We start from the raw sequence: 27,330 nt of genomic DNA on the forward strand, positions 1-27,330 counted from the left end.
CCTAGAGGCAGCTGGTCTGCGCTCAGAACGGCTGTCTCCTGGAGCTTCGGATGCAGTTGGACTTAACCTTATTTGGCTAAAGGATCAAGAACCAGTGTTCAATAAAGGTCACTCTTGATTCCATCCCATTGCCACCAAAACACAGTGCATTTAAGGGCAAAGGCCCGAGCGGCCAGTCGTGCGTGCCTCACTCGTGACGGGCTGCAGATGGTGACGAGGACAGACAGCCATGCACGTCTCCCTTTTTAAGAAAGGTTATTGTTGTGAATGGCATATGACTTGTTTATTTGATTCTAAATTTACACAAAATCTGTAAAAATAACCATTAAGCTTTTACAATGACAGGAATATTAAGACTTGATTTTTTTTTCTCAACAATTGGCAGAAAGTGTGTTTCAGTGAGCACAGACGGAGCAATCCAGGGAGGTCTGGGAAGGAGGAATGGGGCCTGGCCTGGCGGCATCCTTGATGGCACTCCATCGTTGTGGGGTTGGTGTTTGAGAGGTAGCTGTGGCACGGGCCGGCTGTCATTCCCGCGTCTCCTCACAGAGGCCTGGACCTGCGCCTGGGACTGGCAAAGCCCCCTGCTCTTGCTGCTGCCGCCGCCTCCATCTTCCTCCACCCTCTGGTGGGGCTGGGCACAGGCAGGGCAGGGTCTCGTGATGGCTGAGCCCCATGGGGCCCCGAGACGTTGTGTCCAGGATGGATGCCACTGCCGTGGGTGGCTGTTGAAGTGAAGTCAATTTAGCTGATTAGCATCGAGCATTCACTTCTCCCTCCCCTCACACCCGCCACATTTCAAGTGTTTGTAGCCACCTGTGGTCTGCGGGGACTACACTGGACAGATGACATTTCCAGTGCCATAGGAGAGTCTGCAACTCAGCTCTGAAGCTGTGAGATGTTGAGTCTTTGTTTTAGTTAAGTTTTGTTTTTTTGCAAAAGAAACGAGATTGTGGCCTGGTGGCCAGCTGGGTGTCAGTGGGCCGAGGGCCTCTAGGCATTCGGGTGGTGTGTGGGCTGAGTTTGCAAAGTGGGTGTGTCAAGGCTGAAATACTAGCTGAGAAGCGTTGCCGACGCAAGGCTTGGACACTCAGGGAGGGATGAGGTGTCAGAGAGGCCCTGATTGGTCGCTCCTGCCCCAGGGCTCAGAAGGTGCTGGGTGAAGAGAGCTGCGCCCCTGCCCCTTAGCCCCTGCCCCTCAGCCCCTGCCCCTCCTCTTCAGTGCCACACGGAGGCGCAGGTGTCTCACACCAGCTTCTCCCTGGGTGTGTTCATGTCACAGCAGGCTTTGTCTTGCCCTCAGTGATTTCATGTTCCCATCCTCCAGCCTTGATCTGGGAGACCTTCTGTTCTTTAATTGCCACAGAGAGCTAATTCTGTCCATTATGTTAAACTTGGTGACTCTGATGCTCATAGGTGACACTTGTTTCCCTTCCTGGTGCTCTGGCAACCTCGCAGCGTTATGGGAGCATCTTTCCAAGCGTTTGAGTGGCCAGGTTAGGCCCTGCCAGGTCGCCGACTGCTCTGGGGAAGGAGAAGTCCTGCAGGGATGTGACAGTGGCTTTGGTTTGCTCCTTGGCCGATCTCAGCCTGACCTGGTTCTTCTCTGCACTGTAGTTGGGCTCACGTGTCAGCCTTGACCTTGAGCGGATGGCAGGTGCTCTTCAGCACGCGATGCTGCACCGGGAACTTTGCTTGGCCCTGGAAGCTGGTTTGATGTGCACATTGGCTTAAGCGAGTGTCGGGGTGGCCAAGCTTACCTCTTGGCTGAGACACTGAAGATCTTCCTGTGGGTCCTCTGGGGTCGCTTGCTCTGTGGCTGTGCTGGATGTGACCTCTTGTGGGGCAGAACCGGGCCTGTGGAACCCATTCCCTGGGGCTGCCCTGGCACCTTGGCTTATGATTGCTGCCCCCATGCCCCAGCTGCCTCCCTGCGAAGCTCAGCGGGGCCATGGGGACCGAGGGGCTGTAGCTCCCTGGCCGTGCCTGACCACAGTGTGATCCCCACGGGAATGAGTTGGAAAGTTTCTGACACGTGGCTTTGAACTGTGAGGAGGAGGAGCATTCTTTGAAGTGGAAGGTTGGATGGTTTCCTTAGGGTCCTTTCTTTATTTATTTTCTTTGTTTTCTTTCTTTATTGAGCTGGAGTCTCACTCTGTTGCCCAGGCTGGAGTGCAGTGGCGTGATCTCGGCTCACTGCAACCTCCTCCTCCCAGGTTCAAGCTGTTCTCCTGCCTCAGCCTCCCAAGTAGCTGGGACTACAGGCACCTGCTACCACACCCGGCTAATTTTTGTATTTTTAGTAGAGATGGGGTTTCACCATATTGGCCAGGCTGTTCTCGAACTCCTGACCTTGTGATCCATCCACCTTGGCGTCCCAAAGTGCTGGGATTATAGGTGTGAGCCACCGCGCCCGGCCCCTTAGGGTCCTTTCTAAGACAGAGCCCTGTCCTTGCTAACAGTGGGAATGTTTTCCCTTTCAGCAAAACGCCACATAGGGCTCTGTGCACAGTTGTTTATTTGTTAGCTCTGCTTGCTGATGTATTTTTAAATTATTAAATAAACTTATATTTTCTTTTTTTCTTTTCTTTCTTTCTTTCTTTCTTTTTTTTTTTTTTTTTTTTTGAGACGGAGTCTCACGCTGTTGCCCAGGCTGGAGTGCAGTGGCCGGATCTCGGCTCACTGCAAGCTCCGCCTCCCGGGTTCACGCCATTCTCCTGCCTCAGCCTCCTGAGTAGCTGGGACTACAGGCGCCGCCACCTCGCCCGGCTAGATTTTTGTATTTTTTAGTAGAGACGGGGTTTCACCGTGTTAGCCAGGATGGTCTCGATCTCCTGACCTCGTGATCCGCCCGTCTCGGCCTCCCAAAGTGCTGGGATTACAGGCTTGAGCCACCGCGCCCGGCCCCGGCTAATTTTTTGTATTTTTAGTAGAGACGGGGTTTCACTGTGGTCTCGATCTCCTGACCTTGTGATCCGCCCGCCTCGGCCTCCCAAAGTGCTGGGATTACAGGCTTGAGCCACCACGCCCGGCCTTCTTTTCTTTCTTTCTTTTTCTTTTTTTTTTTTTTTTTTTTTTGAGACAGGGTCTTGCTCTGTTGCCCAGGCTGGAGTGCAGTGGCTAAATCTTGGCTCATTGCAACCTCTGCCTCCCATGTACAAGTGATTCTCCCGCCTCAGCCTCCTGGGTAGCTGAGATCAAAACGCGTGCCACCATGCCTGGCTACTTTTTGTATTTTTTGGTAGAGACAGGGTTTCACCATGTTGGCCAGGCTGATCTCGAACTCCTGACTTCAGGTGATCTGCCTACCTCGGCCTCCCAAACTGCTGAGATTATAGGCGTGAGCCATCGTGCCCGGGCAGAACTTATATTATTTTCAATAATTTAAACTTAGAGTTGATATTTAACCTCAGAAGTGATTTTAGAATCTTCATGTGATCAGTGCTCTCTGTGTGTCCAGCATATCCGGGGTGCCCTGCCTATTTCTGATGGGCGGAGTAACAACGTGTAATTGAACTTTCAGCAGGTCGCCCGTGGTAGTCAACACCGGATCCCCAGTCTCATTCACCGACTTCCTGAACCTTCAGATCTGCTTTGTTTATTTATTTTTTAAGAGACAGGGTCTTGTTCTGTTGCCCTGCCTGGAGTGCAGTGGTGCAATTGTAGCTCACTGCAGCCTCCAACCCCTGCGGTCAAGTAGTCCTTCTGCCTTAGTCTCCCAAGTAGCTAGAACTACAGGCACGTGCCACTGTGCCCAGCTAATTTACTTTATTTTGTTTTTTGTACAGACAGTATCTCACTGTGTTGCTCAGGCTGGTCTCAAACTCCTAGGCTCAAGCCATCTGCCACCTCGGCTTCCCAAGGTGTTGGGATTATAGTTGTGAGCCACCGCGCAGAGCCCAGATCTGAGAAAAACATAGAGATGGGTTTGTAAGTCTTGAGTCCAAGTCTTCATACCAGTGTTAGGATATTTTGAGATCCTGGTGGGATGGGGACGGCACCTTAAAGAAAGTGTGCTGGGGTCCTTTTCAAGGGACTGGTGGGTCCCCTGGGTTAGGGGAACTGAGACTCGCTGGGGCCTGCAGGGGTGGTGCCCTTGGGGCCGAGGAAGTGCCCCCTCTCCCCGCAAAAAAAAAAAAAACCTCTTACTGGAGAAGGAGAAAGGGCAAGAGGCCAGCAAAGATGCTCAGCATAGACTCAGGCCCCGAGGTTTTCTCTAGAAGTAAAAAAGGGAGAAGTTGACCAGAAAAGAGCCCATTGAAACAGACAGAAAACCCCAGCAAAGTTTGTTCTTGAAATACTCTCTCTGGGGATTGTTTTCTGAGTGCGAAGTGAGATCTGCGCGTGGAAGAGCATATTCAGGAAATAAACTCTGCCTTCCTAATGCTTTTTTTGTTTTGTTTTGTTTTGTTTTGTTTTAGAGACGGAGTCTCGCTCTGTCACCCAGGCTGGAGTGCGGTGGTGCAATCTTGGCTCACTGCAAGCTCCACCTCCCGGGTTCACGCCATTCTCCTGCCTCAGCCTCCTGAGTAGCTGGGACTACAGCCGCCCGCCACCACGCCTGGCTAATTTTTTGTATTTTTAGTAGAGATGGGATTTCACCGTGTTAGCCAGGATGGTCTCGATCTCCTGACCTCATGATCCACCTGCCTCAGCCTCCCAAAGTGCTGGGATTACAGGCATGAGCTACCGTGCCCAGTCGCTAAACATTTAACTTTCTGTATATTCCTCAACTTTTATAGAGTACTCAATTATGAAGCCTAACTTTTGCTTTTTAGAATTATTTTATTTTACTTTTTAAATTTTTATTTATTTATTAACAAAATAAACAGCCTCTGTTGCCCAGGCTGGAGTTCACTGGAGCGATCTCAGCTCACTGTAACCTCTGCCTCCCGGGTTCAAGCAATTCTCCTGCCTCAGCCTCCCCAGTAGCTGGGATTATGAGCATGGGCCACCACGTCCGGCTAATTTTGTATTTTTAGTAGAGAAGGGGTTTCTCCATGTTGATCAGGCTGGTCTGAACTCCCAACCTCAGGCAATCCACCCGCCTCAGCCTCCCAAAGTGCTGGGATTACAGGCCTGAGCCAGTGTGCCCGGCCCTACCCAGGCCTCTGAGAAGTCCAGAGGTGGGCAGATGGGAGGAGGGACTGAGGTCCTGGCTGGGGCAGGCACTCCTTGACCCCATGGGGCCATCTGTGCTTTCCAGCACGCCCTGGTCCTCCTGTCTTTTCTCCCTGCCCCCAAGGCTCACTCTGAGCTCAGCCCCAGGGTTGCCCCCTTAGAGACTTGCCCAGGAAGGGCTCTCCTGGGAGCACCTTCGTGACTGGCTTCATGAGGGCAGGACCACCACAGTTTCCACTTCAAGGCCTGGCGCCAGGTCAGCTCTCTGTGAATGTGTGTTGAATGAATGAAGAGGATCATCGTTGTCCTGCACTGATTGCCTCTATAGTTGGGTGGTTGTATGGGCTCTGGATAAGGCCTCTTCATTTTTCTGGGCCTTGGTAAATATAGAAGGAGACGCAGGGCATGGTGCCTGTTACCGCAGCTCCTTCAGGAGTGACCTGGAGGCTGTGTTGGAATTCACTGTCGCACGTGCAGATGTGGGGGTCAAGGGCCCTGTGACCTCTGGGTGCTTCTTCGGAGGTTGATGGAAAAGGCCTCCCCAAGGGGGTCTTTGGTCTTGGTTGGGCCACGCAGCGCACACACAGAAACAGGCGATGTTGGTGTCTCGGTTGTCCAGCCAAGCTTGTGTCTGACATCTTGATCCTCATTTTAAAGATTTTCCATAAGCTGTGATTGATTTACCTTTGACATTAGGACTTTTGTTATAGGCAGGGAAGCATTTCAAAAAAGGCAAGCGGGCCGGGTGCGGTGTCTCACACCTGGAGTCCAAGCACCTTGGGAGGCTGATTTGGGAGGATTGCTTGAGTCCAGGAGTTCAGCACTAGTCTGGGCGAAATAGAGAGACCCTGTCCCTACAAGCGGTTTTTTAAACAATCAGCCGGGTGTGATGGTGCGTGTCGTGCGTGCCTGTGGTCCCAGCTACTCGGGAGGTGGGGGTGGAAGGATGGCTTGGGCCCTGGAGGTCGTGGCTGCAGTGAGCTGTGATTGTACCACTGCACACCAGCCTAGATGACAGAGCAAGACCCTGTCTCAAAAAAAAAAAAAAAAAAAAAAAAAAAGCAAGCAAAAGGGAGAACAAAATGGTTTCTAATTCTAACTTGCTTTCTATTCCGGGAGGCTTTTCACATAGTGCAGAGCAGTGGATTTTTTTTTAGGGTTCTCTCAAAAAGATATTCATACTATCGTGCCTTTTTTTTTTTTTTTTTTAAAGACAGATTTTCGTTCTTGTTGCCCAGGCTGGAGTGCAATGGTGCAATCTCGGCTCACTGCAACCTCCTCCTCCTGGGTTCGAGCGATTCTCCTGCCTCGGCCTCCCGAAGTGCTGGGATTACAGGCGTGAACCACCACGGCCGGCCTATTGTGACATCTTAAAAATGAGCAGGAATCCTCCTACCATCAGATACTTACTCTATTCAGATTTCCACTGTCTTATAAATGTCTCCATCAAATCTTATCTGCCTATGTGTAGGCCTTGTTTGAATCCTGCTTCAAACATCATTTTAATTGGTCTGCCTTTTTTTTTTTTTTGGAGACAGGGTCTCACTCTGTCGCTCAGGCTAGAGTGTAGTGGTGTGACCATGGCTCACTGCAACCTTGATGTCCCAGGCTCAAGTGATCCTTCCACTTCAGCCTCCCATGTAGCTGGGACCATAGGTGGGCGCACCACCACACCCGACTAATTTTTGTGTGTTTTGTGGAGATGGGGTTTTGCCATGTTGCTCAGGCTGATACCCGACCTCTGGGCTCAAGCGATCCACCTGCCTAAGCCTCCCAAAGTGCTGAGATTACGGGCGGGAACCACCGCACCTGGCTGGTATGTCTTTTTTTTAAAGATAGCTTTTTTGAGGTATAATTGGCATATGATAAATTGCTCACGTGTAACATGTATGATAGGTTTTGATACGCATGTGCACCCTTGAAAACATCACCATAATCAAGATGGTGAGAAGCCTTCCCTCTCCCTCTCCCTCTGTCCTTGTAATTGATTTGTTGGAGACTCTGGGCTTGCTCGTGCGTGGGTTTTGCTGATTGCATCCCCACGTTGGCATGTAGTCGAACATGGTGTGCCCACGCCCACGAAGTAGCCACTCGGTCAAGGTCACGAGGTTTCCTTTCTCCTCCTGGGCGCCTGCTTTTTCAGTGTGGTTGATTTCCTGCGGAGGCCGGGTCTGCTGGGCGAGGCACCCGCGGTCCAGGTGCTGCTGCCGTGTCCCCGTGGCCTCTGGTCGCTGTGCTTCCCTAAGTTGGGAGGTGTGTTAGGCTGTTCCTGTGTTGCTATAAGGAAATACCTGAGACTGGGAAATTGATAAGGAAAAGTAGTTTAATTAGGTCATGGTTCTGCCATACGGGAAACATGGCGCCGGCATCTGCTCAGCTTCTGGGGAGGCCTCAGGGAGCTTTTACTCATGGTGGAAGGCGAAGTGGGTGCAGGCGCCTCACGTGGCGCGAGGAGGAGTGAGAGAGGGTGTGGGAGGTGCCAGACGTCTTTAAACAAGCAGATCTCATGGGAACTCATCCTTGCCCAGGACCAGGAGGACGGCACCAAGCCGTGAGGGATCCACTCCCGTGACCCAAACACTCCTGTCAGACCCACGTCCAGCACCGGGATCACATCTCAACAGGAGGTTTGGTGGTGGGAACACATCCAGACCACGTTAGTAGATAAAGCTAGAAGCTGGGCAAACCTGGGCTTAGTGTTCCTGGCAAGACTGTTTCAGCAGTGGCAATGTGATCTCTCCCCGGGAGGCACCCGAGGCCGTCTCTTGGGGGTCAATGCCTGGATACATGAATTTCCCAGTGTCATCTAATGATGATGGTCACGAACCTGTGTGCCTTGTTCATCTGTTTGCTGGGGTGCTTCCATAAAGCGCAATTTCCTCACCTGTTAGCTGGCGACAGTGGCACAGCAGTGTGTGTAGGGAAGGCAGGATGCTGTCCCCTTGTTTGCCAGTTTCAAAATAACTTGTGGACTTACTGGCATCATCCAACATGACCAGTTAATCTCCTTTTTAGTATCTTAGGAACTCTGGACTTGAATGTATTCACTGTGTTTCAGCCTCTTCTCGTATACTGGTGCTCAGATTGTCTCCTCTTTCTTGTGGGAGCTTCCGTAGGTTCATCCTGCGTCATTCAACGAGAGCCCCTGGCATAGGCTGTGTTGTGCTGCTACAGCAATGCCACAGGCTGGGCAGTTTAGAATGAGCAGCATTGTGCAGGCGCCTCGTTCTGGAGTCTGGAAGTCCAGTTCAAGGTGCTGGTGTCTGCTGAGGGCTTTCTTGCTGTCATCCCATGGCAGAAGGTGGAAGGGCAAGAGAGGAGGGAAGAGAGGGAGGGAGGGAGAGAGAGAAGAGAAGGAAAGGGAGGGAGAAGGAGGGGGAGGCAGAGGGAGGGAGGAGAGAGCACACAAAAGGGGGCCAAACTCACCCTTTTATTTATTATTTATTTATTTATTTATTTATTTATTTATTTATTTTTGAGATGGAGTTTCGCTCTTGTTGCCCAGGCTGGAGTGCAGTGGTGTGATCTCGGCTCACTGCAACCTCTGCCTCCTGGGTTCAAGCGATTCACCTGCCTCAGCCTCCCAAGTAACTGGGATTACACGCGCTTACCACCATGCCCGGCTAATTTTTTTGTATTTTTTTTAGTAGAGACAGGGTTTCATCATGTTGGCCAGGCTGGTCTGGAACTCTTGACCTCAAGTGATCCGCTCACCTTGGCCTCCTGAAGTGCTGGGATTACAGGCGTGAGCCACCACGCACGGCTGACTCACCCTTTTATAACAGACCCTTTTATAAAACAGCATTAAGCCATTCCTGAGGGCAGAGCCCTCACAGTCCCACCACCTCTCAAAAGGCCCCACTTCCTAGCCTTGTCACATGGGCAGTCAGATTTCAGCGTGTGTTTGCAGGGATGCACATTCCAACTCTACACCCCAGTCTTCCTGGGCAGCTTCCTTGCTACCATGGCAAGAGGAGCCCAGTCCTGGATTCAGCCACGTCTCCTCAGGGAGCCCTGGCTCCTCCGTGGCTCTGAAGAGGGAAGCACATCGCTGCAGTTGTGAGGGGGACCTGAGTGAGAGACAGCGACTTCTCCTGCCTGCAAGGGCAAGCACACCTTGGCCGTGAGCAGGGCTGTCTGCGCCGGCCTTCAGGGGCTGCCTCAGGCTGGCTGGGAGGGAGAGACGAACTGGGAGACACCGGAGAGTCTCAGGGGAGGTGGTGGCCGTCCTGTTGTCTGGAGAGAAGCAGCTACTGCTGCCCCGTGCGGCTATGGCAGGGCTGCAGGATGAGCCGCTTGGGGGGTTGCCCAGCACTGGGAGTCGTTCTCGCCCCTGGCACCCTCACCCTCAGAACTGTGCAGAGAGCTCTGGGCTGGTTTTTGTATTTCTGACACAAGTAAGGATGCTGATTTTGGCCTCCTTCTCTTGTCGTTCATCCAACGCTGCTTTTCCCGATGGGAGACACTAATAGGCATGAGTTCTGGAATATTGAGCTAAGGTAGTTGTGAGAAAATGTAAGTTTACTTCAGTTTATCCTGGTAGCAGCTAACTTACATAGCAGTCTCAATTCTCTAGAATTGATGTTGGTTTCAGGTAGATGTGAAATTTTCGACATAATTTTCCGTTTACTTATACAGCCATTTGTTCCAGCCTCTGGTGAATGTTTGCAATGATTTTCAGCAAAACTTCCTGCGCTGTGTTTGAACCTCGGATGCTGAACGCCTCGCTGAAGCTAACCTGCGTTCTGGCTGCCCCCGTGACTTTTTTTTTTTTTTTTTTGAGATGGAATCTCGCTCTGTTGCCCAGGCTGGAGTACAGTGGCGTGATCTTGGCTCACTGCAAGCTCCGCCTCCCGGGTTCAAGCGTGTCTTCTGCCTCAGCCTCCCGAGTAGCTGGGATTACAGGTGCCTGCCACCATGCCTGGCTGATTTTTGTATTTATAGTAGAGACGGGGTTGCACCATGTTGTCCAGGCTGGTCTCTGAACCCCTGACCTCAAGTGATCCGTCTGCTTTGGCCTCCCAAAATGCTGGGATTACAGGCATGAGCCACCACACCCTGCCTGCTCCCATGACTTTTCCCAAATTAATGTTTTATTGTTTTCTTACGTAACTGTAGATAATGCTTTTAATGTTATTTTTATTTATTTTAATTATTTATTTGTTTATTTTGAGGCAAAGTCTCACTTTGTCACCCAGGCTGGAGTGCAGTGACACAGTCTCAGCTCACTGCAGTCTCCACCTCCTGAGTTGAAGAGAGTCTCCTGCCTTAGCCTCCCAAGTAGCTGGGACCACAGGCGTGCGCCACCACGCTTGGATAATTTTTATATTTTTAGTAGAGACAGGGTTTCACCATATTGGCCAGGTTGGTCCCAAGCTCCTGGCTTCAAGTGATCTGCCCACCTCGGCCTCCCAAAGTGCTGGGAGTACAGGCGTGAGCCACCATGCCCAGCTGATAATGCTTTTTAGAAACAACTCTTCTTATAGGAGTGACTTATTGGTCTGTTATTCATTGATTGATCTTATGTTATAAATGCTTCCTTTCATTTACTTTTTGAAGTCATGTTTGTGATGTGATAATTTATTTTACTAATTTGCTTACATGTAATTTAGATTGAGTTTAGGATGGTGAATGGGTATTTTTAAAATGTTTTTAAACCACGAAACTTCTGGAAGCTAAGTATGCCCACATTTTGTTCCCTTTAGAGCTTCAGTGTCCGTTGGATTTTTCCAAGAGAAAGTTCGTGGAGTTCCTTACACTGTAGATGTGGATCAGATATGATGATTCAGTAGAAGAGCACATGTCAGGGGCAGTGGAGGCTGGCTGCTGAAGGATGAACGGAGAGGAAGAATTCTTTGATGCCGTCACAGGTGAGTTGAAAGAGAACCAACTAGGGACGTACTGGAAGGGTGAGCATCCCTGGATTCAGATGTTGGGCCTGGCATTTGGGGTGTAAAGATGCTCAGTAAAGCAGTGCGTGGAGCATTCAGGATCCCAAATGCGGACTCTTCAACAAAATCTAACGTCCATCCCAGAGGTGGGAAAAGCCTTGCCTTCGGCTGACGGGATTTAAGTCTTCCCAAGAGTGTCCTGGGGTGCAGATAGTTTCATTGGTTTCCTGAGATGGCCATCTTTTTCTCTTATTCCTGCATCATGATGAGAACGTTCTGGATATGATGGCCCTGTCTTGCCTGGCACTGCTTGACGCTCCCATCAGACAGCAAACCCTGGCTCCCTAGCCACACTCATAGCCGCAGAGCACAGTTATTGTTCTCTTTCGCACGATGGTTTAAAGTGGCGGCCTGCAGCCTGTGGTCTGAATGAAATCCTGTGGCTTGATTGAAAAGAATGTATTTTGGCGTCCAGTCACTCTCATGGGCATGTGACAGGCCGGCTAGAGGGAAGGGCGGGCAGGGCTGGCAGCTTGGCCTCCCAGAGCCGCCCCTTCTCCTGGCACAGGGAAGAGCCTGAAACCCTTTGAGCTTGTGTCTGTCAGGTTCTCACGTTCATTCTCCACTCTTCTGTGCCTCAGAGTCGGCGTCTGGAATTCCGCTTGTTTTTTCTGGAAAGGACCATTGCGGGTGGGCAGGGGCATCAGGAGATTCCCTTGGATGTTCCCTTGTCCTTAGGTGTCAGGATCAGAAAGGGGAGTGGCTTTAGAAATGCGGCCACAGGCCGGGAATTAGTGACCATCTTTAGAAGCACTTCTGTAGTTACTGCCGCGCAAGGATCTGTCAGGGTCTCTGTGGCCACGCCCCAAGGACACGTCGATGGCTCCGTTGGCACCTCCAGTCTGTGGCCCTGCTGGAGTGGGTGTGTCAGGAGGGTCTCTGTGGCCACGCCCCAAGGACACGTCGATGGCTCCGTTGGCACCTCCAGTCTGTGGCCCTGCTGGAGTGGGTGTGTCAGGAGGGTCTCTGTGGCCGTGCCCTGAGGACACGTTAATGGCTCTGGTGGCACCTCCGGTCTGGGGCCCTGCTGGAGCGGGCTGAGTGTTCCGAGGCTGTGCTGCTCCCATACCTGCGCTGGCAGCCCAAGATAGTTGACTTACTCTTATTCAAAACCCCAGGAGAAGGGGATGCTGCACTCCTTACCGGCTTCAAAGTCTCAATTTCTAAGTCATTTTCCATGATTTCGTAGCCGGATTATCTGCATCGTGTTTTCCTCAGATGCACTCTCAGAGGAGGGTCTGTGGAGCTTGCACCTCATCCGTGGTCGTTCTGTGTTCTCTGCTGAACCCCACACAGTGGAGGGGTTGTCAGGCACTCACATCCTCAGGTTGCCCTTGAGTGGGGTGCCACGTCTGTCACTGAGAGCGCAGCTTTGAGGTCCCTCCTCTCCTGGGAGTCTCATAGGATGTCCTTTTTGTCTGGGGTCTTGGTGTGACTGATACTTTCGCAAATACCTCTGAACTGTTTTTTTTTTGAGCCAGAGTCTTGCTCTGTCGCCCAGGCTGGAGTGTAGTGGCATGATCTCAGCTCACTGCAACCTCCTCCTCACGGGTTCAAGCAGTTCTCCTGCCTCAGCCTCCCGAGTAGCTGGGATTGCAGGTGCCCACCACCACGCCCGGCTAATTTTTGTATTTTTAGTAGAGACGGGGTTTCACCACGTTGACCAGGCTGGTCTTGAACTCCTGACCTCAGGTGATCCGCCCACCTCGGCCTCCCAAAGTGCTAGGATTACAGGCATTAGCCACCGTTCCTGGTCACCTCTGAGCTTTTTGAGTCAGTTTGCTGTGACTTCCCAGAGGCCCCAGCAGTGTGTGATGTGGTGCTCAGACGGACTGCACTGTTCTCGGAGCCACAGGGCATACAGGGCTGTGGGGCACTGCTCCTGCACGGCAGGGCCTCTCCATGTGTCCCCAAGCGTGAGATGGAGGGGACAGATATCTAGGTGACAAGAATTTCTCCCCTCAATTCTTGACCTTCAAAACAAATAATGGAAGGAAAAAGCCACTTCATCTCTTAATGCAATGGAATACCTGTGTTAGAGGCAGACTCTTGACTCCTTCACCGCCTATAATATACATCTGACTTTGTAACTCTGATTTCAAAAGTATGTAAACTAAGCAGTTATTAAATGAATGGTCTCGTTAGGCATTTAATTTGTCTTAAGAATCAGTGCCATTCAAAGGAAAGGTTTGGAGGACATGAACAGTGTGTATGGGATTAAGGGCTATGAACGCAGAGGGACTAAAAAAAGCGGGGTTTCCGAGGGAGCCGATGATAGGAGATCTCAGCTTCCTCCTTTGCTCGTCTGTATTTTCTGTTTTTCTACAATAAATGCATGCGGTGTCTTAGAATGTTATTAGGCCATCCGTGTAGTGTTGGCTGAGTCAGAGGCTGCAGTGGCTGCCAGGGATGTGCTGCTTTATTCTTCTGGACAGGGGCAGGTCCCACCCCCCGGAATTCCCTTAAGTAGGGAATGTTTTCAAGATAACTTCAGAGTGAGGAGTTAGAGATGTTGCTTTTGGGACAGAGCGCAGAACATGAGAGGTGGCAGGCTATTTCAGACACCGTGGGCCATTTCAGGATTCCTTTTTAACCCGTTCTCTCAAAATCACGATGTCATCCACCCCAGCACTGCCTTTATGGATGAACTCTGCCGTGTGGAGGGATAGGACACAGCAGCTTTGCTTTGTTCTCGTGGAGCCTGTAGCAGGCTTGTTCGCATGTGGGGTCCGACCGCAGTTGTCTGCCTGACCCTCCTGGGCCTGTGCCCCTTACGTGGAGCCCTCAGCCCCTGGAAGCATTGGGTGGTCGCCGGCTCCTGCAGGCCCAGAGCCCCCACGGAATTGACTCATCGCGGGGCCCCAGCCCCCACTCCACCCGGCTCTGGTGCAGAACTTGGCCCTTCCAGCGACTCAGACTGACAGGGGTTGAAGGGAGACGTTTGTTCCTGTTCCCTAGTCGCCCGTTCTGTCCTGGGGAGGGGCCCACCCCGCCAGGGCAGCGGCCGGCCATTCTTCTCCAGGACTTTTGCTCCAGGAGCACGTGCATGGCTGGATCTCACGCAGATTCTAAAGAGCTCCTTCTCCAGAGTCCCCTTCATCCGGAGTCCACTCCGAGTCCAGCCACGTGTGGCGCTTCCATGACTGTTCCCTGGCTGGGTACGGGTTAGTGGTGCCTTTGCCTGCCACGACGGTCTCCCTCGAAACATTGTCAGCAGGCGTGTTTCAGACCAAGGTGCAGAGCTTGGTCACAAGCCCTGAGCCACAACGGGCACGTTGCAGCCTTGGGGTGGGTTTGAATCCGATAGAAGTGGCCCACCCAGAGCATGTAAGTCACAGATAAAAATGACGAAAGGTTCCTGTGGGAGATGAAACTCGTGGCCTGGAACTGGACCTCAAGTCACAAGTGTGGGAGGAGCCTGGGCGCTGGAGCTCGCTGGGAGTGGCCTTTAGGTGGGAAGCTCCCTGGTGTGCCCTTGTTCTCTCTGCACCCTGTCTACTTCTGTCTACTTCTGGGGAACCAGAGTTAATTCTTCCACATGTGTCCATTCAAACAACTTAGAGCTTTAGTCATCTGCTTGCATAGTCAGAATTCTTGGAGGCAGTCTTTTAAAAAATCTTCCAGGTCCAGCGAAAATTACCATTTTCTTGTCTCGCACAGGCTTTGATTCTGATAACTCTTCTGGGGAATTTTCAGAGGCACATCAGAAAGTCACGGGAATGATTGACTTGGACACCAGCAAAAATAATAGGATTGGGAAAATTGGGGAGAGGCCCTCTCAAGAGAATGGAATTCAGAAACACAGGTATGTTCTCTCACATCTATTGTTTCTAAAATGCGTCTGTAATCACCCCAAAAACACTCTTCAGGGTACCCTCAGCCCTCACGAGCATTGAGCTGGAGCGGCATCCCCACGGCTGCCTGGCCTTCCCGTCCGGACAGCCTCCTGTGTCCGGCCAGCCTCCTGTGTCCGGCCAGCAAGCGTTCTGAGAGACTCCATGCCTCTCTCGGCTCCGGGAATCAGCAGATGGCAATTTTATGAGCAGTACCTTTCCCCATCTAAGAAATGCCGCAAACAGTACATGGCGTTTTGATCATCAGACCCCTTGCTGATTTCCTACAGATACTCCTGTTCTTCCATGGGCAGCCAAATTCATCCTCTGTCTCATCGGAGTTCTATTGCAGTGTGTTCAGCTCTGACCCCTACAGGACGAGAAGGGTTTCATTTGCTTGATGTAGCAAGACCCCATTCCCTTTCCTCCTCCACCACGTTCGTTTTCATGTAGGTAGAGTCCGATGACAGTGGCCATCATGAGAAGTCTTCAGTCCTTGGCTGGGCGTGGTGGCTCATGCCTGTAATCCCAGCACTTTGGGAGGCTGAGACAGGTGGATCACTCGAGCCCAGGAGTTGGAGACCAGCCTGGGCAGCATGGCAAGACCCCACCACTACAAAAAAATTAAAATAATTAGCTGGGCGTGGTGGTGCACGCCTGTGGTCCCAGCTACTTGGGAGGCTAAGTCAGGAGTATCCCTTGAGCCCAGGAGTTTGAGGCTATGGTGAGCTGAGATGGCGCCACTGCACTCTAGTGTGGGCAACAGAGCAAGACCCTGTCTCAAAGTCTCAAAAAAAAAAAAGCAAAAAACAGGAAGAAGTCTTCAGTCTTTGTTGATAGAAGCACGAGCCGGGCGCGGTGGCTCATGCCTGTAATCCCAGCCCTTTGGGAGGCCGAGGCGGCCGGATCATGAGGTCAGGAGATCGAGACCATCCTGGCTAACATGGAGAAACCCTGTCTCTACTAAAATACAAAAAATTAGCCCGGTGTAGTTGTGCACATCTGTAGTCCTGGCTACTTGGGAGGCTGAGGCAGGGGAATCACTTGAACCCGGGAGGCGGAGGTTGCAGTGAGCTGAGATCACGCCACTGCACTCCAGCCTGGGTGACAGAGTGAGACTCCATCTCAAAAACAAAAAAAAAAGGCCGGGCCCGGTGGCTCAAGCCTGTAATCCCAGCACTTTGGGAGGCCGAGACGGGCGGATCACGAGGTCAGGAGATCGAGACCATCCTGGCTAAAACGGTGAAACCCCGTCTCTACTAAAAAATACAAAAAACTAGCCAGGCGAGGCGGCAGGCACCTGTAGTCCCAGCTACTCGGGAGGCTGAGGCAGGAGAATGGCCTGAACCCGGGAGGCGGAGCTTGCAGTGAGCTGAGATCCGGCCACTGCACTCCAGCCTGGGCAACAGAGCGAGACTCCGTCTCAAAAAAAAAAAAAAAAAAAAAAAACACGAAGTCAGGACAAGTGTCAGGTGGGGCAGGCAGTGGCCCTGGAGCTGGTGGCATTGCGTTGCGGGCTCCAGCCACAGCTGCTGATGTGTGTCTCAGCTCCAGGGAGCTGCTCCAGCCTGGCCTCAGGCTCTCCTTCGAGCTGCAGGCCCACACCCCTGCTTGGTGGGTCCACTCGGGCGCCCACATTTGCTTCTCATCTGTTGTTTGTTCATTCTCTCACCCCACAGATATGGGAGCCCCCACCCCTGCTCCTTCTGCGTCCCTGTTTTCTAGCCCTGACTCTGTGGCCATTTTCAGTGCTGTTGGGTCCTTCAGTTCTTCTGTCTTCTCTGCCACATGCCTGTCTACCCAGCCACCTGTTTCCAGAGTGACCTCTACATCCCTGCCTTTTATTCCAGCTGTTGTGCAGAGGCATTTGTGTATATATGTATTTATTGTTTTTGAGACGGAGTCTCACTCTGTCACCCAGGCTGGAGCAGCTCCAGTGGTGCGACCTCAGCTCACTACAACCTCTGTCTCCCAGATTCAGGTGATTCTCTTGCCTCAGCCTCCCAAGTTGCTGGGATTACAGGCATACATCACCATGCCTGGCTAATTTTTGTATTTTTAGTAGAGACAGTGTTTTGCCATGTTGGCCAGGCTAGTCTCGAGCTCCTCCAGTGATCCACCTGCCTTGGCCTCCCAAAGTATTGTGATTACAGGTGAGAGCCACCATGCCCAGCCCAGAGGCGTTTTTCAAAAGACAGATCTGAACCCCCTACTCCGTCACCCTCTGCCTAAAACTCAGGCAGGATGGCCACATGGCCGGCCTCACACTCCTGGTCCTACAGAGCTGTGAATGGTGCCCTGTTCTACTGGAAGAAATGACCCAGCTTGGACAGTGCACCATGTGGTCACTCACCTCTTAGGGTGAAGGCCAGCACCCTCACCTAGGCCCTCGGGCCCAGGCCTGAGCCCTGTTGCCTCCTGCCCCAGCTGCAGGGGCCTCTTTCAGGTCCTCTGGTGCATCAGCTCCCTCTGCTCCCTTGGCCTGGGGCCTCTCTTCTCCTCCTTCATGTCTGTAGCTCCTGTGCATCCCATCTCCATGCAGGGTTATATCCTTGGGGGATGTGACCTGGCCCTCTGCAGAGCCACATTCCCCTCCTGGTAGCACCCCCGAATCACAGAGTATTCCCTGAATGAGTGCATGGATGATGGCAGAGCAGAGCTGGGTGCTGGCTTCCAGCAGCCCAGGCCTGGCACTCAGCAGATGTTCATTTTATTTTCCACCCTGCCTCATAGCTGCCGTGTCCTCTCCCTCCTGCCCCCTGACACCAGTAGTGTGTCCTGACCCAGCTGCCCTGATGTGGCATTCCCGGGGCATAGCTCAGGAGCAGAGCAGGCAAAAGCATGTGCTTTCATCACTCCAGAGGTCAGAGTGTCGGTGTCAAGGTTTTGCTGGGTGCGAGGCAAAACACCCCTCAAAGCAGCTTCCATGAAATGGGAGTTCAGCAGGAGAGCCCTGGGGTGTCCCTGGAGGGCTGTGAGCAGCAGGGAGCCCTGGGCCCCCACTCTGCAGCACCTTCTTTGCACCCTCCTCTGTGGTGTCCTGTGTGGGTTTGGCACGCCTCTCCCCAAATCCAAGTTTATGTCTCCATTCAGGCACTCCCCTCCTAGATGGAGACAGTGTCTCATTCCAGCTCCACGTTCCTGGCGGGGAGTCCAGGGCCCCGGGTCAGTGGTCCCCAGGTCGATCAGCGGTGAGCAGTGGTGGGGGTGAGGGTCTCCTGGTGCAAGCGTGATGGCGTGGGCTCCCCCTTGCAGCCGACTGGAAGATTACCTAGAAAGAAATGCTCCTCAGGAAGGCAAACACGAATCTAAAGGACTGAAAAGCTTTTAGTTCGGGTCACTCTTGGTGCCCTCGTGGCCTGACCTCTGCCTATGGTCTGGCTGCTGCCCCAAGGACCCACCAGGAGCCCCCAGAAGGCTGTGAACTGTGCAGGCAGAGGGACTCCCTGCTGCTGCCCTGTCTCCCAGCTCTGGGAGGAAACAACAGCACGGCCACTGTGGGGCCAAGACTGCAGAGCCAGCCATCTTTGTTGTCATGACCATTCCTGGGAGGTCCTGGGAACATGGGTGTGGAAGGCCTCTCGCAGCAGCCATATCCGTGTGTCCCTAGGCATGCCAGAATGCAGAAATGCCAATGTTTAAGTGTCAGAATTAAAGAGAAATGGTCATTGAGTGCAGCCACCTTGAGTGGTCGGAGTCCTGTGTTGAATTCACCCACACACACCCCTTTCATGCCCCACAGGACGTCACTGCCGGCTCCCATGTTCAGCAGAAGTGATTTCAGCGTGTGGACCATTCTAAAGAAGTGTGTCGGCCTGGTGAGTCCGGGGGCCCATGCTCATGCGTGGGGCTGCACCACTGACTCCTGGGAAGGTATTGCAGTGCTAGTGATTTAAGAAAATGCGCTCTTGCCGGGCACATGCCTGTAATCCCAGCACTTTGGGAAGCTGAGGTGGGTGGATCACCTGAGGTCGGGAGTTTAAGACTGGCCTGGCCAACATGGAGAAACCCCGTCTCTACCAAAAATACAAAATTAGCCGGGCATGGTGGCGCACGCCTGTAATCCCATTTACTTGGGGGGCTGAGGCAGGAGAATTGCTTGAACCTGAGAGACGGAGGTTACAGTGAGCCGAGATTGCGCCATTGTACTCCAGGCTGAGTGACAAGAGTGAGATTCCGTCTCAAAAAAAAAAAAAGAAAAAATGCACTCTCATGTTTATAAACAGTGTGAGATTAAGACAGTAAAACAGGCAGAGAACAAGCACGTCAGGGGAAGAGGCGTTCTGTAGGTGAAACGGGACATGAGAACCATCCTGCAGGTACCCGTCCAGCTCTGTGTCCTGTGTGAGGTGGGTGGGGCTTCCGTGGCACCCCCCACGGCCACATGCTGAGCTGCAGGAGGGGCGTCAGCCTTTGTCAGGGGCTCAGGGTTTGGGACAGAAAAACTAGCTGGGTAATGAGGGCCCAGAAGTTACAGACTTTCCCTTTCATGATCCTTCCTGACTGTGAGAACAAGCGGTGCCTCACGGGGGCGGGGAGTGTCCTGTGCCTTCTGTACCTTACTGGGTCCTGGGCCAGCGCTCAATGACTGAAAACTCAGATGGCCTGGGGATACACGACGTCACTCTTGCTCAGACCATGTCTTCTAGTGCCGATGATTTTTTGCCCTTATGTTTTAGTCCTTTTTTTTCCAGAGGGAACTTCATTTTTTCTCAACTTTTTATTTTGAAATAATTTTAGACTTAAGGAAAATCACAAGATAGCACAGAGCATTCCTGTAAACCCACCACCCAGCTCCCCTGATGCTGGCATCTCTCGGAGTAACCATAGGTCAGTGACCGAAGCGAGAAATGCATCTTAGCTCCACATGTCACTTGTATTTCCTCAGTGTCCCCAACGTCCTTTCCTGTCCCAGGACCCTCATGGCATTTGGGCTTCTCCACTTGGTGACAGCTGCTCTGGTCTATTACTTAGTGGACTTTTCCTTAATTTGAGTTTGTCTGATGTTTTCTTCTTAGAATGAGGTTCTGTGTTTTTGGCACACACAGAAGTGAGGTACCCTTGCCAGGGCCTGGTCTGAGGGGCTCTGTGATATCCACGTGTCTTGTTAGGGGGACTGTTAACCTGATCACTTGGTTAACCTGATCAAGTGTCTCCACTGCAGAGTTGCTGCATTTCTCTTTGTAATCAGTGTTTTGGGGGAGACACTCGGATTCCGCTTGCTAATTGTGGCATCCATTGGTGGGTTTTATTGAAATCATTCTAATGGGGATTTTCTATTCTCATTCTGTCTTCTACCTTTATTAATTGGTATTGTTCTGTAAAGGAGAGCTGTCCCTTCTCCCCTAATTATATATTTATTCAGTTATTTATTTGTATTAGTATGGACTCATGAGCATGTATTTTCTGTGAGTTGAATTCCAGTATAGTCCTTATTTACGTAATTGCTCAAATTGTTCTACCTTTGGCATTGAGAGTTCTTCCAGGTTGGTTTTCCCGCTTCTGCTGAACCCCCATCCTTTTCTGAACACTTATTTCAGGCACTAAAGGATACTCTAGTTCAGCTTATATTTTCCCTGCCTTAACCCTGGAATCAGCCACTTCCCCAGGGAGCCCATTCACTGGGTAATGGTGTTTAGAAACCACGACCCAGTGCTGGGTGAGCTCATTGCTACTGAGGTATCATTGCCTGCAGACCCTCTCAGCAGATGGCGCTGGAAAATACGAGTGTGCTAATGCTCATGCATACACATCTGTATTTCTGTATATATCTGTATGTTTCTTTTAAAATAAACCATTTGAGATTTTTTTTCTCCTTCAGCAGTGTTTTTTGTACATTTTTGACTATGTGGCTAATTCAGGTCTTGACAAAAATATCTGTCTTGGTATAGATGATGAAAGTCTTTTTGTGAACTTGACAAACCACCTAATTTTGACTCTTTTAAATTCTAAGACAGGCTGGGTGTGGTAGTAGCTCATGCCTGTAATCCTAGTGCTTTGGAAAGCTGAGGGAAGAGAATCGCTTGAGGCCAGGAGTTTGAGACCAGAGCCTGGGCAACACAGTGAGACCCCATCTCTACAAAAAAATTTTTAAAATTAGCCAGGTGTGTTGGCACATGTCTGTAGTCCCAGTTACTCAGGAGGCTGAGACAGGAGGATGGCTTGAGTCTGGGAGTTTGAGGCTGCAGTGAACCGTGATTTCACCACTGTACTCGAGCCTACATAACAGAGGGAAACCTTGTCTCTTAAAAAAAATAAAGATTCTAGGACCAAAAGCATCTTTTCAACAACATGAAATGATGTAAATTGCATTCCCTAGGTGAGGGTTGTGGAGGGATTGAGGTGAAAGTTGCATGTGAGCGTGTAGGACTGGCAGGCGTAGTGGAAAGGTGCTGGGAGGGGCCTTGCGGGGTGGCTCCACCCCTCACACTTCACTTTGAAACACTCCCCTCTGGAGGTTTTGGTGGCATTCCTCTCTTTTTACTACTTCTCAGCTTGTATTGAAAAAACACAAGCACACTTGGCAGCATGGACAGTCCCAACACAGACAGACGTGGACAGATAGTGGCGAGCCCATGTCCCCATAGCTGGATCCTCAGTGATTGGCTGTGGCTCTTTCTGGATCTGTACTGATTGGCTGTGGCTCATTCTGGATCTGCAGTGATTGGCTGTGGCTCGTTCTGGATCCACAGTTATTGGCTGTGGCTCATTGTGTTTGGTCCACACCCCCCTGCTTCTCTCCTCCCTCATATTTTAATTCCAGACATCTTTTTGTTTGTAAATATTTCTTACATATATTTAAAGGATAAGTCACATTTTTAATGTGACTATGATATTATTATACTTTAGAAAATAACTTTAGAAAGTTATTTAATATCATCAGATACTCGCTCTGTATTCAAATGTCCAGTGGTCTCACGTGTTGCTGTCTGCTGTTTGCAGTCCTGTGTGGACCTTGTTTGTGTCCCTCTGTCAGGAAGCCTTTTTGTTGCTCTTTCTCTGAATTTAAAAGCTGTGGGCAGGTCAGGCGTGCGGCGGCTCATGCCTATAATCCCTGTCAGAGGCTGAGGCAAGAGGATCGCTCCAGGCTAGGGGTTCAGAACCAGCTCGGGCAACAAAGTGAGATCCCATCTCTACAAAAAATAATTAGCCGGGCATGGTGGTCCATGCCCAGGCTCCCAGCTACTCGAGTGGCTGATACAGGAGGATCGCTAGAGCCTGAGAGGTTGAGGCTGCAGTGACCAGTGATCACATTACTGTGCCCCAGCCCGGGTGGCAGAGCAAGACCCTGTCTCTAACAAAAACAGCTGTGGCACTCAGAGCCTGGGTCCATTAACTCAGGAGGACATGCTGGTTGGAGCTGTGCCAACGTGATCACCCTTTATTGATTGCCAGGGATATTTCTGTGGTGAGAGGCTCCACTTCCTTTGCTGTAAATGCAGTTTATGTAGGAAAGTCAGGACCAGTGAGCGATTCTTCCTCTTTATTGAAGTTTTCACATAATGTGTTCTTTCACTGGCGTCATCCAGTGTGACTCATGTAACCAGCTAGTTTGTCTTTTGTTTACCTCCTAGCATTTAACTTATTGATGTCTTCCAGTCCACAGATTGTTCCATCTTTGGTCAGTGAGAGTCTATTCAAGGTGGCCTGGAGTCCTTTACAAAAGGAGCTTCAGGCCTCTCCTGTGCATTTACTGTCTGGGGTGTGGAATCAGCTACTTGTCCAGGGAGAGAAGGAGAATTCAGGACCACAGCCAGGCTCTGAGGAGGCCACTGGGGTGGTCTTTTTTCGAGGGCTGTTCCTACAGCTAGGAACTGTGTTTTTGTTTGTTTCAGTGATGCTTCCAATTTGGGCCAGCAGGCTCCACCTAACCTCTGCGGCCTCGTGTCTGCATCTCTTTTCTCCCTCACTGACAGTCCCAGTTTTCGGCAGCCCTGGCGAGGATAGATTTAGACCAGCACGTAGTTGTGACTCACTCACTTTGCCCCACATACCTGCGGGACCAGCTCTGCTGCTGACAGTGTCTTTGCTGAGATAGCGCATGTCTGTGGCTCCTGCAGTTGCCAGTTGTCTTTGTCCTCAGGGCGTATCTCAAATGCCCGCTTTTTTTTTTTTTTTTTTTGAGAAAGAGTCTTGCTCTGTCACCTAGGCTGCAGTGCAGTGGTGTGATCTCAGCTCACTGCAACCTCTGCCTCCTGGGTTCAAGTGATTCTCCTGCCTCAGCCTCCCGAGTAGCTGGGACTACAGGCGCCCGCCACCATGGCTGGCTAATTTTTTTTTTTTGTATTTTTAGTAGAGATGGGGTTTCACCTTATTGGCCAGGCTGGTCTCAAACTCCTGACCTTGTGATCCACCCACCTTGGCCTCCCAAAGTGTTGGGATTACAAGCGTGAGCCAACTGCGCCCGGCCAAATGCCTGCATTTCCAAACCACCTGGGTGCTTCTTCTCTGGGTGATTGTGCCACCAAGGGAATGATGTAAGTTCATTCGTTTCATTTTTGATATTGAGAGATGACTTTTTTTTTTTTTTTGAGACGGTGTCTTGCTCTGTTGCCCAGGCTGGAGTGCAGTGGCACAATCTCGCCTCACTGCAAGCTCCGCCTCCCGGGTTCATGCCATTCTCCTGCCTCAGCCTCCCGAGTAGCTGGGACTACAGGTGCCCGCCACCACGCCCAGCTAATTTTTATATTTTTGGTAGAGTCGGGGTTTCACTGTGTTAGCCAGGATGGTCTCGAACTTCTGACCTGGTGATCTACCCGCCTCGGCCTCCCAAAGTGCTGGGATTACAGGCATGAGCCACCGCACCAGCCCGAGAGATGACTTTTTCAAATTTAATTTTCTTTTTTTTTTTTTTTTTTTTTTGAGACGGAGTCTCGCTCTGTCACCCAGGCTGGAGTGCAGTGGCCAGATCTCAGCTCACTTCAAGCTCCGCCTCCCGGGTTCACGCCATTCTCCTGCCTCAGCCTCCCGAGTAGCTGGGACTACAGGCGCCCGCCACCTCGCCCGGCTAGTTTTTTGTATTTTTTAGTAGAGACAGGGTTTCACCGTGTTAGCCAGGATGGTCTCGATCTCCTGACCTCGTGATCCGCCCGTCTCGGCCTCCCAAAGTGCTGGGATTACAGGCTTGAGCCACCGCGCCCGGCTTAATTTTCTTTTTAAATTATGGGTCCTGCGTCAAATTTATCACGTAAGGTGTATTCCAGGAGGGTTGGGTTCCTGTCCCTGTGCCCTCCTGGTGCTCTCTGCTTTCCCCACAGGTGACCAGGAGCCACGTTTAGGGCACATCTTTCATGCATCACACAGCTGATTCTGTGTGTATCTTCTCCCCACTTCTTTATGTAAATGAGAGACTTTCTCCACCTTTTCAAATTTGGTGGTATATCTATAGCAATACGCAGTGACTTCTTATTTAATTAATTAATTATTTCTTTTTGGAGACTGAGTCTTGCTTTGTCACCCAGGCTGGAGTGCAGTGGGAGGATCATGGCTCACTGTAACTTCAATCTCCTGGGCTTAAGTGAACCTCCTACATGAGCCTCTGGAGTAGCTGGGACTACAGGCACCCAACACTATGCCCAGCTACTTTTAAAAAAATTTTTGGCAGTGGCTCACGCCTGTAATCCCAGCACTTTGGGAGGCCGAGGCAGGCGGATCATGAAGTCAGGAGTTCGAGACCAGCCTGGCCAACATAGTAAAACCCCGTCTCTACTAAAAATGCAAAAAATTAGCTGGGTATAGCACTGCATGCCTGTAATCCCAGCTACTCGGGAGGCTGAGGCAGGAGAGTCTCTTGAACCCAGGAGGCAGAGAGGTTGCAGTGAACTGAGATCGCGCCATTGCACTGCTGCCCAGGTGACAGTGCGAGACTCCAACTCAAAAAAAATTTTTTTTTTTTTTTTTTGTAGAGACAGGGTCTCACTTTGTTGCCCAGGCTGGTCTTAAACTCCTGGCCTCAAGTGGTCCTCCCCGCTTTGGCCTCCAAAAGTGTTGGGATTACAGGCATGAGCCATCTCGCTTAGCTGACTTCTTAATCTTTTAATGGCATGGCGCTCCCTCACATGGCTGCCCCCTAGCTCATTGGACTGGTGCTCTGTTGTTGGACATACGGGTCATTTTTGGTCTTTCATGGATCCAGTCGTGCTGCAGCAGAGAGCCCTGCATGTGTGTTTGGCTGAGGCTCTGGGGGGTAAAGAGCCCTGCATGTGTGTTTGGCCGAGGCTCTGGGGGGGTAAAGAGCCCTGCGTGTAGGTTCCTAGAAGTGGGGCTGCTCGGTCAGGGGCAGATACCCGTAGAGTTTGCTGGAAGCGGCCCGGTCTTCTCTGTGGGGCTGCATCACTGTGCATTTCCACAACAGCCAGGGGGCTTTCTCCAGGTGGGAGCTGCACGCAGTTGCAATACCATCTCTCCTGCCTGAGCAAGGCAGCGTCTCCCCAGTGCTCAGGGCCGCCAGCCGCACTTCCTTCCTGGCCTCCCTGGCCCCATCTCTGGCCGCTGTGGACTGTGGCTTCTTCTAGTTCACCAGGTGTTTAGAGCATGGGAGGGCTGTTGACCCTGGTCTGGAATGTAAATTGCAAATGCTCCTCCATCTGTCTGCTTTTCTGCTCATTCTTTCGGGGCTTCTCTCTTTCTCTCCCACGTGCTCCTGCAGTGCTGAGCTCTGATCATGAGGGTCACATCTCTTCCTGCTTTCCTCAGCAGCCACATTCCCTTGTGCAGTCTTGGCCACACCCACGTGCTGGGGCTGCCTCAGTTGGAATCCAGTTCTAGCCCCTCCTAAGCCCACAGTCCCTGTGTGTCCGGTGCCACCTGGGGCCTGCTCGCCCCTGCAGCAGCCTGAGCTGCAGGCTCTGTGTGTCTGCCCTGTACTCTCAGCCTCGGTCCCTGCACTTGTCTTTGACCCAGCGTCTGAGCAGAGCCCCCCTCCCAGCACAGACGCTGAGTTTTGGGAACTTGGGTCCTCTCCTTATCCCTCTCCCTCTGCCTCTGCTTTGGCCACCCCAGACCCTGCTCCTTCCTGAAGAGCCTGCCCTGAGGTACACAGTTATGCTTTCCTGGAATGCGTGCTGCCCAGCTGTTGGGATCCCTTTCCTAGAAGCCCAGCAGGAAGAGTGGCCCCTGTGGGCACTTGTCCCCTTGGCACCTTCCCAGCTTCCACCACTAAGCCATGCACCTGCTCTGCGCTGCCCGGGGCCTGGGAGCAGACACCTGAGGCACCTTTGCCAACTTGGAAGGCCTTAGGGGAAAGCTGCATGGAGCCATGTTATAGGAGACCTCATTTGCCAGGTTCAGGCATGTCCGTGGCATCCTGGAGGGGATGGGAAGCCAGGGACTATTTTTAATGGCGTGGGTGGCTCTACTTTGGGACCACTACTTTGTTTTTTGTTTGTTTGTTTGTTTTTGAGACAGAGTCTGGCTCTGTCTCCCAGGCTGGAGTGTAATAGCACAATCTCGGCTCACTGCAACCTTCACCTCCTGGGTTCAAGCGATTTTCCTGCCTCAGCCTCCCGAGTAGCTGGGATTACAGGTGTGCGCCATCATGCATGGCTAATTTTTGTAATTTTAGTATAAACGGGGTTTCACCATGTTGGCCAGGCTGGTGTTGAACTCCTGACCTCAAGGGATCTGCCCACCTCGGCCTCCCAGGATGCTCATATTATAGGCCTGAGCCACCGTGCCCAGCCTGGGCCACTACTCTGGAAGTGGGGTGGAGAAGATGTGGAGTGGGGGAGGGGGCGTGGGTGGGCCCAGGAGCCCCTGTGGCAGTCTGTGTGTTGGGAATGGGGCAGTGGGCTGGGGAGGCAGAGAGGATTCAGGGTGTCACGCCAGAGACCTCTGCAGGCTCAGCGCAGATTGTGAGTTAGGTCTGATGGCAGCGAGGCTCACAGGGCAGGGCTGATGGGGCAGGGAGTGGCTCACCCATGGGGGGTTTGAAGATCCGGTTCAACCCCAGAGTCTGCGGCTCCATAAAGGAATGCTCAGAGTAGGGGCCTGGAGCAGCCCCGCGGTGTCAGGAAGGCAGCAGTAACCAGCGGGTCTTCCCCATCTTTTCAGGAGCTGTCCAAGATCACGATGCCAATCGCCTTCAACGAGCCTCTGAGCTTCCTGCAGCGGATCACAGAGTACATGGAGCACGTGTACCTCATCCACAGGGCCTCCTGCCAGCCCCAGCCCCTGGAGAGGATGCAGGTGGGCCTTAGGAGTGCCAGGCGGGAGTTTGTCACGAAAGTGACACCCCTTGAATGTCTGGCCACACAGTCTTGGGGCCCCGGGCATCTGTGAGAAGGGCTCGCACAGCTCCCCCCAGTGTTCAGTGCCATCCTGCCTGGCAGCCATGGCATTTGTCCAGGTATGTGATGACAGAACTTGCAGGAAATGCCATTGAGCTCTCAGTGGCCCCAGGAGCTCCCTGCTGCCGCCTCCCTCCG

General features: G+C 51.9%; 1 protein-coding gene across 2 annotated transcripts in view; it reads left to right on the plus strand.

Annotated features, from left to right (window-relative positions):
* The window catches only part of OSBPL2 (oxysterol binding protein like 2), a 58,703-nt gene that overhangs the window by 7,961 nt on the left and 23,412 nt on the right, over positions 1-27,330 (plus strand). The window contains exons 2-5 of one of the 2 annotated variants that reach the window (XM_005569522.5): positions 10,827-10,991; positions 14,733-14,877; positions 18,648-18,723; positions 26,957-27,091. In XM_005569522.5, the coding sequence (XP_005569579.3) occupies positions 10,955-10,991; positions 14,733-14,877; positions 18,648-18,723; positions 26,957-27,091 (393 nt within the window). In that variant the 5' untranslated portion in view covers positions 10,827-10,954. The remainder of the gene's footprint in view (positions 1-10,826; positions 10,992-14,732; positions 14,878-18,647; positions 18,724-26,956; positions 27,092-27,330) is intronic. The other variant, XM_005569524.5, reaches the window with a different exon arrangement.

Source organism: Macaca fascicularis, chromosome 10, assembly GCF_037993035.2.
Source record: "Macaca fascicularis isolate 582-1 chromosome 10, T2T-MFA8v1.1".
Lineage (NCBI taxonomy): Eukaryota > Metazoa > Chordata > Mammalia > Primates > Cercopithecidae > Macaca > Macaca fascicularis.